Source organism: Panulirus ornatus, chromosome 14, assembly GCF_036320965.1.
Source record: "Panulirus ornatus isolate Po-2019 chromosome 14, ASM3632096v1, whole genome shotgun sequence".
NCBI classification, from domain to species: Eukaryota; Metazoa; Arthropoda; class Malacostraca; order Decapoda; family Palinuridae; genus Panulirus; species Panulirus ornatus.
Window position 1 is genome coordinate 10,592,301 of NC_092237.1, and position 17,039 is coordinate 10,609,339.

General features: G+C 37.9%; 1 protein-coding gene across 3 annotated transcripts in view; it reads right to left on the reverse strand.

The window, feature by feature from the left end:
* Positions 1-11,622, reverse strand: part of Cse1 (chromosome segregation 1) — a 28,604-nt gene extending 16,982 nt beyond the window's left edge. Inside the window, exons 1-4 of one of the 3 annotated variants that reach the window (XM_071669599.1) lie at positions 11,459-11,622; positions 2,920-3,018; positions 2,243-2,394; positions 379-571 (exon numbers count right to left, since the gene is read on the reverse strand). In XM_071669599.1, the coding sequence (XP_071525700.1) occupies positions 379-571; positions 2,243-2,394; positions 2,920-3,004 (430 nt within the window). In that variant the 5' untranslated portion in view covers positions 3,005-3,018; positions 11,459-11,622. Of the gene's footprint in view, positions 1-378; positions 572-2,242; positions 2,395-2,919; positions 3,019-11,443 lie in introns of all 3 variants that reach the window. The other 2 variants (XM_071669601.1, XM_071669600.1) reach the window with 2 other exon arrangements.
* Positions 11,623-17,039: the final 5,417 nt, after the last annotated feature.

The window sequence follows — 17,039 nt, forward strand, 5'->3', positions numbered from 1 at the left end:
TAGATTAGGAGTTGCTCAAGTTAGGGGTTAATATGATTTTCCTATTTTTTGGCAAATGGAAAACAACTACAAACATAAGAAATACAAGGTAAGTCTAATGCAGCTCAATATCAATATTGTTTCACAAAGTAACTCAGTTACATTCATGTCAAATCTCAATTCCTACTGAGAAAATTATGTAAATTTGTGGAATTGGGAGAGGCACTTACAACATCCTGATTTCCATCATGATATCATAGGTGAAGTAAGCCTAAGTGATTTCTAAATTGTTAACATTACACCAGGCAACAGAACTTGCCTACAACAGTACTTTCAAGCCTGCCTTTAAAGAGGAACTTGATTACAATGAGACACCAAAACACTTCGCAAATAACTTACCCGACTTGAACTTTTCTGCCATATAAGGAATTAGGTCTGGCCACTGGTGAGGAAAATCAGACTTTCCAATAATGGAAATGGCTTCAGAGAGCTGGCGTTGGACACCTTCTGATGATCGCAACATGAGATCCACAATTTCGCGCTTAATAACTGTGCGATCATTTGCACTAATCCTATCGGCTCCATCTTCATCCTAGAAAAAGAGTTTCCTGAAATGTATTTTCTACAAAAGCTGTTAAGTCAAATTACTATTTTTTTTCCAAAAACTGTCCACCAAAGAGTATTACCAATATTTCTAAACCTTGACCCTTGCTAAACTTCACCCTCTGTGATCTTTTTTTTTCTAATTTCAGTCTTTTAAATTTCACCTTTCTCACAAAATGGCAATACTTTTTTCTAGTATAAATTTCGCCCTTAAACAAAATTCTGCATTTTTGAACAGAAAATTACTTAATCCATTCAGCATACTGATAACATTTGTCTCAGCAAGATTCCATATTAATTACTTATTTTCTCTCTTCCTGGAGCTAATTTATCTTTAAAAACTCTCCTAAGAACACTCCAGAGCATTCCATTACATTTACATAAAAACATTCTTACTTTCAAGTCCTTATTAATCTTCCTTCCATTTTACTTTGGAAAACACTTAACAAACTTCCTTTTGAAGGAACAAGTTCCTATAAAGTCCTTCATATTTTCTAGTTTCATTTCAAACCTCTAACTTTTATCATATATATACATATATATTACCACCCTGTGTCAGCAGGGTAGCACCAGGAAACAGACAAGCAAAGGCCACAGCCACTCACTCATTCTCTAGGTGTCATGTGTAATGCACCAAAACCAAAGCTCTCTATCCACATCGAGGCCTCACAGACCTTTCCAAGGTTTACCCCGGATGTTTCACATGCTCTGGTTCGATCCACTGACGGTGCATCAAACTCAGTATAAAACATCATTCCAATTCACTATTCCATGCACTCCCTTCATCGTCCTGTATGTTCAGGCCTTGATTGCTCAAAATCCTTTTCACTCCATCCTTTTGCCTCCAATTTGGTCTCCTGCTTCTCCTTGTTCCCTCCACTTCTTTCTGAACCTTTCCTCACTCATTCTCTCCATGTGTCCAAACCATTTTGCCACACCCTCTTCTGCCCTCTCAACCTACACTCTTCCTATTACCACACATCTCTCTTACCCTTTCATTACTCAATCAAACAACCTCACACCACATGTCCTCAAAAATTTCATTTCCAACACATCCATCCTCCTATGCAAAGCCCCATTAATAGACCATGCCTAGCATCCACACACTATTCCTTCAAACATAAATACTTTTGCCCTCGCAGACAACATTCTTGCTTTTCACACATTCTTCAATGCTCCCAGAACATTCAACCCCTCCCTCACTATATGACTCTTCTGCTTCATCATTCCATTCGTTGCCATGTCCACTCTAAGATTCTTAAACTTTTCTCCATTCAAACTCACACCACAACCTACCTGTCCCTTATCACTGCTGAACCTAATAACCTTGCTTTTATTCATTCACTCACACCTTTCTCCTTTCACACACTTCCAAATTCAGTAACCAACTTTTGCAGTGTCTCACTTGAATATATGACCAGTGCTATATCATCAGCATACAAATAACCCACTTCCCAGGCCCTCCCATCTCCCACAGACTGCATACTCTCCCTTCTCTCTAATGCTCTCACATTTACCTCCCACAACATCCAATCCATTAATAAACTGACCAAATAAAAATAAAAAATACTTTGATTAAAAAAAATAACACACAACTAAAGCAAAATTTTTTATGAGATACAAAAATGCAAACCATACTACGGTGTAAGAAAACACTTACCACAACCCAATTTCGTTTGACCACATTTTTGAGGTTGATAGCTGCAGCAAGTTTAATGTTTTTTGGAACCTGAGCATCATCACGAGTTAGCAGGGTCAGCAGCAGTACAGAATAATTCTCATTACCTTCAACTTGGTTCAAGAACTGCTCCGCTGAAAAACAAATATCCATTTAACATTCAGGTATACGTACAGTCAACAGAAGTTCCTGATTAACATTACCAGAAAGCAAGATTACAAGCTAAAGATGAAATTTTCAATTTATAAACTTGGTGAACTTGGTTGAGTTTTACATTAAATCCTTCTAAAATGGAATAACTTAAAATTTTGACAATCCAACCTCGTTACTGGATTTATACTATTATTCAAACTACAGTTATTAGGTTTACACTATTAACTTCTTTAAGTGCTACGAAACAGCTATATAAAGTATTCGGCTTGAAACCTCTGACCTCAACCTTACAGGTCAAGTTCATCTTCACTAAAAACAGGGTCTAGTATGCCTCCTGATGGACAGATGGCAGTTGGACAAAGATGAGAATAAAAATAAACAATGCAAACCCTTAATGTCTGCCACAACCATTCCACTCATGAATCCATGTAAATAGTTATGACAAGTAATAGGGAACTGAATAAACTCAGTAATAACACCAAGCCACTGAGGTGAATTCAACCTACCTGAGCGACGCTGTGTGACATCATGAGAAAGAGTATGAGTCAACACCTCCACCAATCTCCCTAGGTTTTCTTCTGTCACCTCCATACCTCACAGCAGCCCTGTGATAAATGATAATAATAACAGTTATGGCCAATCTTACACTTTCACTGATTTCAAAAGCAATCTGAAAGTGATCATTTCAGTGCTTCTTAAAAAAAGGAGATACATTTCCCGATGCAAAGAAACCTATAAAACCTCGGACAATCTAACCCACTGTAATGCTAAAAAAGTTAATCCAATGCAAGTAAAATGACTGCTAAATAAAGTTTTATGGGTTCATAAGTAGTTCCAAGTGTCTCTCCAGGTAACATACAACAGCAATGTTACAAACATCTACAAAAACTTTCAGTTTTAAAACTTCAATGGTAATGCACTGCTTCTTTAGTTTATTTTCACGTATACATACATTTGTTTTTTTCTAATTTTTACACTTAATCCCACTTTTCCACTTCTTTCAAGTATTTTCCAGCATAAAAATTTTGTAAACTGGATAATTAAAACAAGTGGCACTTGCATTATATCTGAAGCATTAAAAAAGGCAGGATATCTTTATGTTTATATATAGGGGCAGACAGTGTGAATTGTGTGCATGTGTGTATATGTGCGTGTCTCTGTGTGTATATATGTGTGTACATTGGGATGTGTGGGTGTGTATGTTTGCGTGTGTGGATGTGTGTGTGTGTGTGCATGTGTGTGGGGGTGGGTTGGGCCATTTCTTTCGTCTGTTTCCTTGCACTACCTTGCTGGAGCGGGAGACAGCGACAAAGCAAAATAATAATAAATATATATATATATATATATATATATATATATATATATATATATATATATATATATATATATATATATATATATATATGGCCCCACTCTGTTCCTTGTTTTGGAAAAATTAAAAAAAAAAAAAAAAAAAACGAGAGGGGAGGATTTCCAGCCCCCCGCTCCCTCCCCTTTTAGTCGCCTTCTACGACACACAGGGAATACGTGGGAAGTATTCTTAATCCCCTATCCCCAGGGATAATATATGCTTGTGGCATGAGAAGAGTGGGAGGTGGGTTGATTAGAAAGGGTAGTGAGTGGTGGGATGAAGAATTAAGAGTATTAGTGAAAGAGAAGAGAGAGGCATTTGGACGATTTTTGCAGGGAAAAAATGCATTTGAGTGGGAGATGTATAAAAGAAAGAGACAGGAGGTCAAGAGAAAGGTGCAAGAGGTGAAAAAAAGGGCAAATGAGAGTTGGGGTGAGAGAGTATCATTAAATTTTAGGGAGAATAAAAAGATGTTCTGGAAGGGGGTAAATAAAGTGCATAAGACAAGGGAGCAAATGGGAACTTCAGTGAAGGGCGCAAATGGGGAGGTGATAACAAGTAGTGGTGATGTGAGAAGGAGATGGAGTGAGTATTTTGAAGGTTTGTTGAATGTGTTTGATGATAGAGTGGCAGATATAGGGTGTTTTGGTCGAGGTGGTGTGCAAAGTGAGAGGGTTAGGGAAAATGATTTGGTAAACAGAGAAGAGGTAGTGAAAGCTTTGCGGAAGATGAAAGCCGGCAAGGCAGCAGGTTTGGATGGTATTGCAGTGGAATTTATTAAAAAAGGGGGTGACTGTATTGTTGACTGGTTGGTAAGGTTATTTAATGTATGTATGACTCATAGTGAGGTGCCTGAGGATTGGCGGAATGCGTGCATAGTGCCATTGTACAAAGGCAAAGGGAATAAGAGTGAGTGCTCAAATTATAGAGGTATAAGTTTGTCGAGTATTCCTGGTAAATTATATGGGAGGGTATTGATTGAGAGGGTGAAGGCATGTACAGAGCATCAGACTGGGGAAGAGCAGTGTGGTTTCAGAAGTGGTAGAGGATGTGTGGATCAGGTGTTTGTTTTGAAGAATGTATGTGAGAAATACTTAGGAAAGCAAATGGATTTGTATGTAGCATTTATGGATCTGGAGAAGGCATATGATAGAGTTGATAGAGATGCTCTGTGGAAGGTATTAAGAATATATGGTGTGGGAGGCAAGTTGTTAGAAGCAGTGAAAAGTTTTTATCGAGGATGTAAGGCATGTGTACGTGTAGGAAGAGAGGAAAGTGATTGGTTCTCAGTGAATGTAGGTCTGCGGCAGGGGTGTGTGATGTCTCCATGGTTGTTTAATTTGTTTATGGATGGGGTTGTTAGGGAGGTGAATGCAAGAGTTTTGGAAAGAGGGGCAAGTATGAAGTCTGTTGGGGATGAGAGAGCTTGGGAAGTGAGTCAGTTGTTGTTCGCTGATGATACAGCGCTGGTGGCTGATTCATGTGAGAAACTGCAGAAGCTGGTGACTGAGTTTGGTAAAGTGTGTGAAAGAAGAAAGTTAAGAGTAAATGTGAATAAGAGCAAGGTTATTAGGTACAGTAGGGTTGAGGGTCAAGTCAATTGGGAGGTGAGTTTGAATGGAGAAAAACTGGAGGAAGTGAAGTGTTTTAGATATCTGGGAGTGGATCTGGCAGCGGATATATATATATATATATATATATATATATATATATATATATATATATATATATATATATATATATATATATATATGGATGGTATTGCAGTGGAATTTATTAAAATAGGGATGACTGTATTGTTGACTGGTTGGTAAGGTTATTTAATGTATGTATGATTCATGGTGAGGTGCCTGAGGATTAGCGGAATGCTTGCATAGTGCCATTGTACAAAGGCAAAGGGGATAAGAGTGAGTGCTCAAATTACATAGGTATAAGTTTGTTGAGTATTCCTGGTAAATTATATGGGAGGGTATTGATTGAAAGGGTGAAGGCATGTACAGAGCATCAGATTGGGGAAGAGCAGTGTGGTTTCAGATGTGGTAGAGGAAGTGTGGATCAGTGTTTGCTTTGAAGAATGTATGTGAGAAATACTTAGAAAAAGCAACTGGATTTGTATGTAGCATTTATGAATCTGGAGAAGGCATATGATAGAGTTGATAGAGATGCTCTGTGGAAGGTATTAAGAATATATGGTGTGAGAGGCAAGTTGTTAGCAGTGAAAAGTTTTTATCGAGGATGTAAGGCATGTGTACATGTAGGAAGAGAGGAAAGTGATTGGTTCTCAGTGAATGTAGGTTTGTGGCAGGGGTGTGTGATGTCTCCGTGGTTGTTTAATTTGTTTATGGATGGGATTGTTAGGGAGGTGAATGCAAGAGTTTTGGAAAGAGGGGCAAGTATGCAGTCTGTTGTGGATGAGAGAGCTTGGGAAGTGAGTAAGTTGTTGTTCGCTGATGATACAGTGCTGGTGACTGATTCATGTGAGAAACTGCAGAAGCTGGTAACTGAGTTTGGTAAAATGTGTGAAAGAAGAAAGTTGAGAGTAAATGTGAATAAGAGCAAGGTTATTAGGTACAGTAGGGTTGAGGGTCAAGTCAATTGAGAGGTAAGTTTGAATGGAGAAAAACTGGAGGAAGTAAAGTGTTTTAGATATCTGGGAGTGGATCTGGCAGCGGATGGAACCATGGAAGTGGAAGTGAATCATAGGGTGGGGGAGGGGGCAAAAATTCTGGGAGCCTTGAAGAATGTTTGGAAGTCGAGAACATTATCTTGGAAAGCAAAAATGGGTATGTTTGAAGGAATAGTGGTTCCAACAATGTTGTATGGTTGCGAGGCGTGGGCTATGGATAGAGTTGTGCGCAGGAAGGTGGATGTGCTGGAAATGAGATGTTTGAGAACAATATGTGGTGTGCGGTGGTTTGATCGAGTAAGTAATGTAAGGGTAAGAGAGATGCATGGAAATAAAAAGAGTGTGGTTGAGAGAGCAGAAGAGGGTGTTTTGAAATGGTTTGGTCACATGGAGAGAATGAGTGAGGAAAGATTGACCAAGAGCATATATGTGTCAGAGGTGGAGGGAACGAGAAGTGGGAGACGAAATTGGAGGTGGAAAGATGGAGTGAAAAAGATTTTGAGTGATCGGGGCCTGAACATGCAGGAGGGTGAAAGGCGTGCAAGGAATAGAGTGAATTGGAACAATGTGGTATACTGGGGTCGACGTGCTGTCAATGGATTGAAGCAGGGCATGTGAAGTGTCTGGAGTAAACCATGGAAAGTTCTGTAGGGCCTGGATGTGGAAAGGCAGCTGTGGTTTCGGTGCACTATTACATGACAGCTAGAGACTGAGTGTGAACGAATGGGCCCTTTGTTGTCTTTTCCTAGCACTAACTCGCACACATCAGGGGGAAGGGGGTTATTATTCCATGTGTGGCGAGGTGGCGATGGGAATAAATAAAGGCAGACAGTATGAATTATGTACATGTGTATATATGTATATGTCTGTGGGTATATATATATATATGTACACATTGAGATGTATAGGTATGTATATTTGCGTGTGTGGACGTGTATGTGGGTGGGTTGGGCCATTCTTTCATCTGTTTCCTTGCGCTACCTCGCTAACGCGGGAGACAGCGACAAAGCAAAACAAATAAAATAAATATAAATATATATATATATATATATATATATATATATATATATATATATATATATATATATATATATTTTTCTTTTGCTTTGTCGCTGTCTCCCGCGTTTGCGAAGTAGCGCAAGGAAACAGACGAAAGAAATGGCCCGACCCACCCCTATACACATGCCTTGATTCAATCCACTGACAGCACGTCAACCCCGGTATACCACATCGCTCCAATTCACTCTATTCTTTGCCCTCCTTTCACCCTCCTGCATGTTCAGGCCCCGATCACACAAAATCTTTTTCACTCCATCTTTCCACCTCCAATTTGGTCTCCCTCTTCTCCTCGTTCCCTCCACCTCCGACACATATATCCTCTTGGTCATTCTTTCCTCACTCATTCTCTCCATGTGACCAAACCATTTCAAAACACCCTCTTCTGCTCTCTCAACCACGCTCTTTTTATTTCCACACATCTCTCTTACCCTTACGTTACTTACTCGATCAAACCACCTCACACCACACATTGTCCTCAAACATCTCATTTCCAGCACATCCATCCTCCTGCGCACAACTATATATATATATATATATATATATATATATATATAATCTTTTCTTTCATACTATTCGCCATCTACAGCATTACCAATGTAGCGTTAAGAACAGAGGACTGGGCCTTTGAGGGAATATCCTCACCTGGCCCCCTTCTCTGTTCCTTCTTTGGGGAAAAAAAAAAATAAATAAAAAACAAACAAAAAAAAACAAAAAAACAAGAGGGGAGGATTTCCAGCCCCCTGCTTCCTTCCCTTTTAGGAAGAATACTTCCCATGTATTCCCTGCGTGTCGTAGAAGGCGACTAAAAGGGGAGGGAGCGGGTGGCTGGAAATCCTCCCCTCTTTTTTTTTTTAATTTTCCAAAAGATGGAACAGAGAAGGGGGCCAGGTGAGGATATTCCCTCAAAGGCCCAGTCCTTTGTTCTTAACGCTACCTCGCTGATGCGGGAAATGGCGAATAGCATGAAAAAAAAAATGTATATATATATATGTATATATATATATATATATATATATATATATATATATATATATATATATATATATATATATATTGGTATCTTACATCACTTTTTTATGTTTAAACTACATTTGGACTCCCTAAAATCAATTTATCTAATATCAAAAGATTAGTTTTAAGAACGAAAAAGGAAAATCTCACACTCTGAAAGGTAATGGTTTTACAAGTCGGATGTGATTGTACTAGGATAATGATCTGTGGTTTACTCTTATGAAATAATTGTTAACACTGTAAAAGGTGATTTCACTGCATAGTATTTTCCTTCTTCACTCTTAAAACTGCTCTTTCAATATCACATAAATTGTTAATGGTAGGGTTATGACAAAGAGGGCAAATGTGGGCTTAAATAATATATTAGTGATGTAAAATACCAATAAGTATAAAAACATAAAAGATAGCCAACCTATTTTCACACCTTGGACATCTTGTGGGTTCCGTCATTAATGTAATTTCATCATTATCAAAACATATACTCCACTGTAAAGTCCTATGAATCCTCTAGTATGGAAGTTAAACAGTTAGTTCAGGTGTCTATGGAAATATGAGTCTGGCACTGTGTGATACAGACCTCTCATGCATTAAATCATGCTATAAATTCATGAATTCATCTGAATTCACCCATACATATTTGCAAATCTCAGATTAAGTTGTATTCAAATGTTACAACATACAGCAGCACTAAGTGGAATGCATAAATAAGAAAAGAAAAAAGGTATTCCAGACTCTACAGGAAATACAGACAAGAACCGAGTGAATGTGAATAATGGTGGGATGCCATAGCTCTCACTCCAGTTCATTTACTATTTGTTAAATTTGAATTACACTATGATGCAATAGCTACCACTCTTGTTCACTTACTATTCACCATATCTGAACACATTACTTACACTCTCAACTGTTAATTTTGAGTGTTACCCTACTATTTCCCTCTACCTGAAAGCCCTGCCCACTTTACACAAAGAGAAAAATGTATGAAGGTAAAAGTGCTGCACTCCATATGTGCCGCACATGGTACACATTCTTTTCATACCAGAACTGTTGTCATCCATCATTTTTTCCCATACCCCAGCTTATACAATTCTATCTTTAAGTCGCTATTTACAATGGCAAAAACAATTCTTTATGAATAGAGCAAAGATAATAATCAGAAAAATTTGCATTTGTCCTACAGAACATCAACATAAGTAATACACTTGTAACAAAGAAGGAAGCAATGTAAATCACATCTAACATACTCTCCAATCAAGATTTACCTTAATATAATATTAAGAATTACATTCAAAATATAACTGTCACACTCACCAGCAACCTGAAAACAAGTGGCAACAAACAAACAACATTAAACTGCCAAGCAATCGCCACCTAAGACTTAATATATTTGGCATATTTCTACTGTCATTTCAACAACTATGAGATATTTTACCAACTTTTAAATTAATCCCACATTTTCCCAGATATAAAGAGGGTAATTCTATAGTGTACCAATGCCACTTTTCTAGATGATAGAATTCTCAAAAATGCATCATTACAATGTGCTGAGGTAACACAAGGTATGGGATTCTAGATGCAACACCTGCATTTCCATCAATTTTAAGCTTTCATACAATGGGTAGGGCTTTGAAGTAAACAGAAACTGTGGGGTACAAACACAAACTCAGCATTGGACACTTCAAATGATGCATTCATAACACTCGTTGAAACTTTGTAAATAGTAAACAAACACGAGAAACACCTATGACAATGTCCTTTCACACAGCACAAGGATATTAGGAAAGCAAACGTCATGGGGATTGGGGATAACTGACCAAAACATTCACATGGCACTTGTTTAGATTCTACAGAGCTTCAATCTATTTGGGTTAATATAAAAAATGAATGACGCTGTAATACAATCAGAAAGCTTGTCTGTACAGTGCCGAATTGTCTTTTGTCCTTTGATATTTATACATTCCCAGTAAATACTGCCATTCTTTGTAAGGTTTGAATCTGATTTAATCCAAGCTTTGCAACTAAGATGAGACATTTCAAATATCTATATTGAATAAGGGTTAAATTTGAAGCAAGATCTCTCATGGACCGGGATAGATTCTCATATATTATTAGACATCTGAACTCATTGTTTAAATTACAAACCAAATGAAAGAGCATGGTGGAAATATGTGGACTACTGTATGTTTTTCGTAGGAATACATAACAAAACTGAGACCTTCAAAAGGGAGCTTTTAAAAGTTAAAAATCCAAATCACATGATTTCCATATTTTACAATATTACAGTATCATATACCCCTATATTTTTTGTCCTTCATAACCACAACACTAACGAGTTTTTAATATTTATAGAGCGTTTTAAAGGTAGTAAAGCAAAATACCACATTCTTACAATATTCCTTCCAACAAAAAAAATAAAAAAAGATAAACTAAGACATCTAACCAATAAAAGCTGCATCACAATTCTAAACACTTACCTTAAATAACCATAATACACTTCAACGTTAAAACTGATGTAGAACCATTTTACACAAAAATCACCAATTTACTACCGTGTTATATTCGAAAAAATAATAAAATTCCTTAGGCAGTTTATACCATACATCACAACAGCTTAATACATTGTCAGAAAGTTTATAACGTAATACTGTGAGTGCATCCCACCTTGAGCCTACTTAAAAAAAAAAAAATAAAGCATCCTGCTGGTGAACACACCTAATAAAATGCACACCCCAAAAAAAAGACTTCTCATCTTGAGAATAAAATTCATAGTTACGCCAACCATCACATCCTTACTTGTCACGTTGCCCAACCCTCTGGGGAAACAGGGCCATGTCCACTACTTACTCCAATGATATAAATTACGCCGTAGCATTAGTCCACAGGCGGGATGCATGAACCACCACAGCCTTATTACACATCATAACACACTTATTTCCCTATTTACCAACATATTTCCAGGAGAGATAAACGAAATCTGAATTACCGACTTTGCTCTGACCTTCTGGGAGCAGTCGCTATCGTGCAACGGCCAAGAGCACAATTAATTTTTTCGCCCCCCAAGATTCAGTCCTTCCAATTATTTCAGGTGGTGAGCTTTTGTTTACTGCCACACGAGATGACTGAACCACCGGTTTGAACCTGGCTACACGCAGGATGATACTCTCCTCCCATTGGTCCATCCACATGAACCTAGCCCACTGCAGGAGGACACTATTCTCCTATTGGTCGATCCACATGTGGCATTTCACCATCCTGCACAAAATCCCTTATACTATTATCTTATGTATTATAACCTATGTAATACTGGCGGTATTTCTAATAAGATTTAGCGACAGCAATTTCTACGAGGAAATCTGAAGCATCATCTTCCGCTATTCGCGGAAGATCTTTGCCTAATATTCCACCGCCATTTTTAAACGTCCCTAAAATATTCTAGAATTCTTTTATTTGGTGATTCCAAAAGTAACGCTTTAATGAGAGATGATAACCTTCGCCCCTCCGATATGTTTTCCCATATACCAAGCACATTAATGGATTAAACACACCGTGTTAAGAATTATAGCACATTCATATATCAAATGTAATACTCCTGAACCCGAATAATCAAGATAGATAAATACCATACCCCACATATTTCACTATTTGTGTAATACCGTGAAGAGATAAGGTAATTTCTCTATGACTGGCGTTTACTAATATGAGTGCAGAAGCGGATCCATTTTTTATTATTGCATAAAATGTCTAGAAAAATGGAAGACGAGGGTGGGGGGAAATCTAATTTCATTCATCTTCAGATCATTCTGCAAATGTACATAACAAATAATTAATTTGAATATCTCAGTAGTTCATGGCAAAGTACACTTTATGCTGATGCGAGTGAACAAGAGCAAAAAAAGTTTGTACTGATTCTAGAAAATTGTCATTTTATTTTTCACCATGATTATGAAATCGTTATTGTACAATTCTTAAATTGTCTTTGTTCAACAGTCTGCCAGCAAACGCTTCAGTCTGTCCTTAATTTTAGATTGTTGCTAACAGAGGCGACTTTACTCTTTAGGCCGAACTAGCACCCACCATGGATACCACTAGGAAAAGTAGATTATAAATAAGTTGGCTCCGCAAATTTTGAACAGAATTGTGAAAAAAAATTGTATAGTAACTATCTTGAATCAGAGTCTATCGTCACATCGTCTATCGGTAATTAATTTTTTCATCTCCAGCTAACACTCGCTCAAGGTTAACTGCCTCTGTAATGTCAGCACAAACCTTTCAAACCCTTCCTCCTCCTTTGTCTCGAGGAATTCCCCCCACGCCTAGGAGACAAGAATCTTATTATGCAACCAATTGAGTTCATTCTAACTCCATAATAGATAAGAGTTGACGACTTTTAGATTCCCCCTTTAACAAAATCAATCCCAGACTTGATAATGTGGGAGGAGTAACTGCACTCAAAACCCACCGGTTTTGTACACACTCGTGACGTGAGTCACACGTTGGCAAGCAACATTAAGCATCAGTGTTTCTGGGATAGTTTAAATGCCTGCCACATGAGTTAAATAATCATGATAACACTGCATTGCATCCTTTATTTTACATTGTCCTTTTAAGACTGTACAAAGTCTTGTTATCTGCCATACTCATATAGCCACCATTATTGATTTTGGTCTTTTCATTCATAGCAAGAGATGTAACTGTCGCAAACAAAGAGGCAGATAACAGTGGTTACAGCAGTGAAGAGCGGGTACTTGGATTAAGGGAAGACTCTGCACTAGCCACGAAGTAAAGGAAATCCTCATTCTGTCTTTCTGAAGATTTGTGGTGTAGTATTTAACGTCTTTTGGTGACAATGAGGTCACACATTGACCGGCATGGTTCGAATCCTGGTCGCGGCAGGTATCTCATATTCAACCCAATTGTTCATCCCCTTTATATATATATATATATATATATATATATATATATATATATATATATATATATATATATATATATATATATATATATATATACTTCACCATAAAGAGGTAGAAGTGCTGATTGATAAGTTCAAGTTTTCATCTGGTCAGTTTAGTCCTATATTAGTCCACTCTTGGTCTTTATACAGACATTTACAGAAGTAACTTTAAACTTATTTGAAGAGGAATGAAAGAGTGGGGAAATTTATGTGTTTAGTATATCACTGCACGAATCCCAGGGGTGTAGATATTTTATGTATACTGGCAGTGGAGAGGAGTTTGGATCTTTTCAGATAATACAAATAATCTTTCCATTTGGATATTTTGGTTTTTAAATGGTATTTCTATGGAATATCTGTAAATATGTACTATATAAAACAAAACAAAAAAATACATATTTGTCGTTTTCAGCCAAAATTCTTTGTCTTTGATTCTATAAAGTGTAATGTACACCAAAGTAGAGTTTGGTGATTACATAGATGAAGTGCTTGGATTTAGGCACATGTTGGACATCATTATTGGAGTAGAACACTGGCAAAAACCATAGACATAACAGAAAAACAAGGAGCCCGGACACATTGAATTCAAACTGGAAATTCATGCACAAAATTGATGTAGGTATTAAGAGTATAGATATTTGGACTATAGATCTTCCTACAGTTAAGAGGACATTCAGAATTGCATTTCCTACCCAGTTTATTAAGAAGAAATACATGCATGGGGAAGTTCACAAAGGTGAATTTTTATTTTGCCTTCAAAAGAATTATTGTAGAAGCACAAACAACATGTTACATAAGGGACTTTTAGTGCTTGTTTTCATATATTTTGACAATACTGATGGTAACTTGAGTATTGCTTCTTATTTCACGATCAGTTCTTTCTTTCATTTTTTGTTTGCTGTTTCTGGAATTAGAAAGGTAGCAACAGGAACAGACACTCTGTAATGTTTCATGCCGTGAAACCAGAGCCCCTTTCCAATCAGGCTGTGGTTTCCCTTGACCACTTCATATTTCCTGGTTTAGCATGCTAATTTACTTACACATTTAAGCACTGCTTTTCTAGATGCTCTCCCAAACTATTTTTATGAATTTTATCCTCCATCATTCTTCTCTCATGCTTCCTTGGTTTTCTGCATAAAGGGCTCTTTTCCAAGCTCACTTTCAGTAGCTTTACATATCTTTTATCATTTTTACCAAAATATGATAAAAAAACCAAGCTTTTTTGGTATTTTGTATTGTTTATAAAACATTCAATATAAATACATAGCAATCTATGAATTTTCCTCTAAAGTTTAGTCATCTAGTCTCCACAAAAAATCTTGTGATTACTGCTTAGAATGAGGTTTTCACAACTCAGGTTACATTTGCAGAACAAATCTTACTATGGTAAGTAGTAGTTGGTGGGCAGCCACTGACCAAGGAGGTATATTACCAGTACTGCATGACTTGGCATTGGGAAGGTTAGTGAGGGTTGCAGAGTAAGCCAGCACGTCAGTGGTTGCACTCCTCTGACCCAGGTAGCTGTCTTTTTCTTTTTGCCTCACCCACACATGAACTAACTGCATTCTTTCCACAAACATACAAATTCTCCTCATTACACACAACACTAAACTTGCATAACTTGTTCTCTGAAGCCTTAAATTTTCCTGAGGTGAGCACTATGCACTAACCCTACTTTTTGGCAAAATGATAGGAGCAATAAATGGAAATAGTGGGTAGGAGCATTAAATAGATGTTGTTGGTTGGAACATTATGTAGAAGTAATCAGTAGGAACGTTCGGTAGGAGCCTCTGGAAACAGTGATAGATTTGCTTTCTTTTGGTGGCCTGTTAAGGATGAGGCACTAGGGCTGAGAAGTGGCACTGGAGTTCATCAGCTATGGTGGCTCTTTAGCCTTGGCTATCCCCTTAAGAGAGTTCCGGGAGGAATGGGCATTAGATATATGGACAGATAGATAGAAATCTTATTACTTGCTTTCGGTGTAGATATTGTAAGTCTGGCAGCATGGCACAGTTTTAGTAGTTAAATGATATGTTGTGCTATCTCAGGTACCCCATGATAGAGAAGGGAAACAACTTTGTGCTTGCTGTCCTTGTGTTTAGTAATATTTTCACTGGTTTTATTGTGGGCGATAGTTTTCCTCTACCAGTAAGTAAGCATGGGTCCTAATAAGCTGTCCCAGGATAAAAGGGGCCATATTCTTGCTTAGATGCAGGAAAATTTGCTTACAAGCGAGAATTCATGATGCACTAGCAGGGTTCAGTTTACCATCTAGATACTTTTTTTTTCTTCTAACATCATACCGTCCCAAAAGTTGGGTCTGATCAACCAATGAAAACCAGTAAAGTGAATGATAACCTACTAGAGATGGATTTTTTAACGCACCATACTTCATAATGTTATCAATCACCTTACAGAAGTAAAAGTTGCATCCCTATTCTCTCACTACCATGGGTATCATACTGCCAGATATATCATATCCCCTACATAAATGGGTAATAGGAATTCTTCCACAAATAAACCTGAAGCATGAAAGGCTTATCTTAATTGAATTTTTTGTAAGGTGGAGACTGCATTCTTGACACTACCTTGTTAGGGCAGGAATGGGCAATCTGGTATAAAAGAAAAAAATCCTGTGAGATTTTCCTAAATTAAAATATGTTTTCTGTCAAACTCCGGTAAATCAAAATAATCTGCCTTTCTCTTACTATGACCCTAATTCCATACATACACAAGTGTTTTAGATATCTGGGAGTGGATCTGGCAGCGGATGGAATCATGGAAGCGGAAGTGAATCATAGGGTGGGGGAGGGGGCGAAAATCCTGGGAGCCTTGAAGAATGTGTGGAAGTCGAGAACACTATCTCCGAAAGCAAAAATGGGTATGTTTGAAGGAACAGTGGTTCCAACAATGTTGTATGGTTGCGAGGTGTGGGCTATGGATAGAGTTGTGCGCAGGAAGTTGGATGTGCTGGAAATGAAATGTTTGAGGACAATATGTGGTGTGAGGTGGTTTGATCGAGTAAGTAATGTAAGGGTAAGAGAGATGTGTGGAAATAAAAAGAGCATGGTTGAGAGAGCAGAAGAGGGTGTTTTGAAATGGTTTGGGCACATGAAGAGTATGAGTGAGGAAAGATTGACCAAGAGGATATAAGTGTCGGAGGTGGAGGGAATGAGGAGAAGTGGGAGACCAAATTGGAGGTGGAAAGATGGAGTGAAAAAGATTTTGAGTGATCGGGGCCTGAACATGCAGGAGGGTGAAAGGCGGGCAAGGAATAAAGTGACTTGGATCGATGTGGTATACCGGGGTCGATGTGCTGTCAGTGTATTGAATCAGGGCATGTGAAGCATCTGGGGTAAACCATGGATAGTTCTGTGGGGCCTGGATGTGGAAAGGGAGCTGTGGTTTCGGGCATTATTGCATGACAGCTAGAGACTGAGTGTGAACGAATGGGGCCTTTGTTGTCTTTTCCTAGCGCTACCTCGGACACATGAGGGGGAAGGGGGATGTTATTCCATGTGTGGCGAGGGGCGATGGGAATGAATAAAGGCAGACAGTGTGAATTGTGTGCATGTGTATATATGTATGTGTCTGTATATATATGTGTACATTGAGATGTATGGGT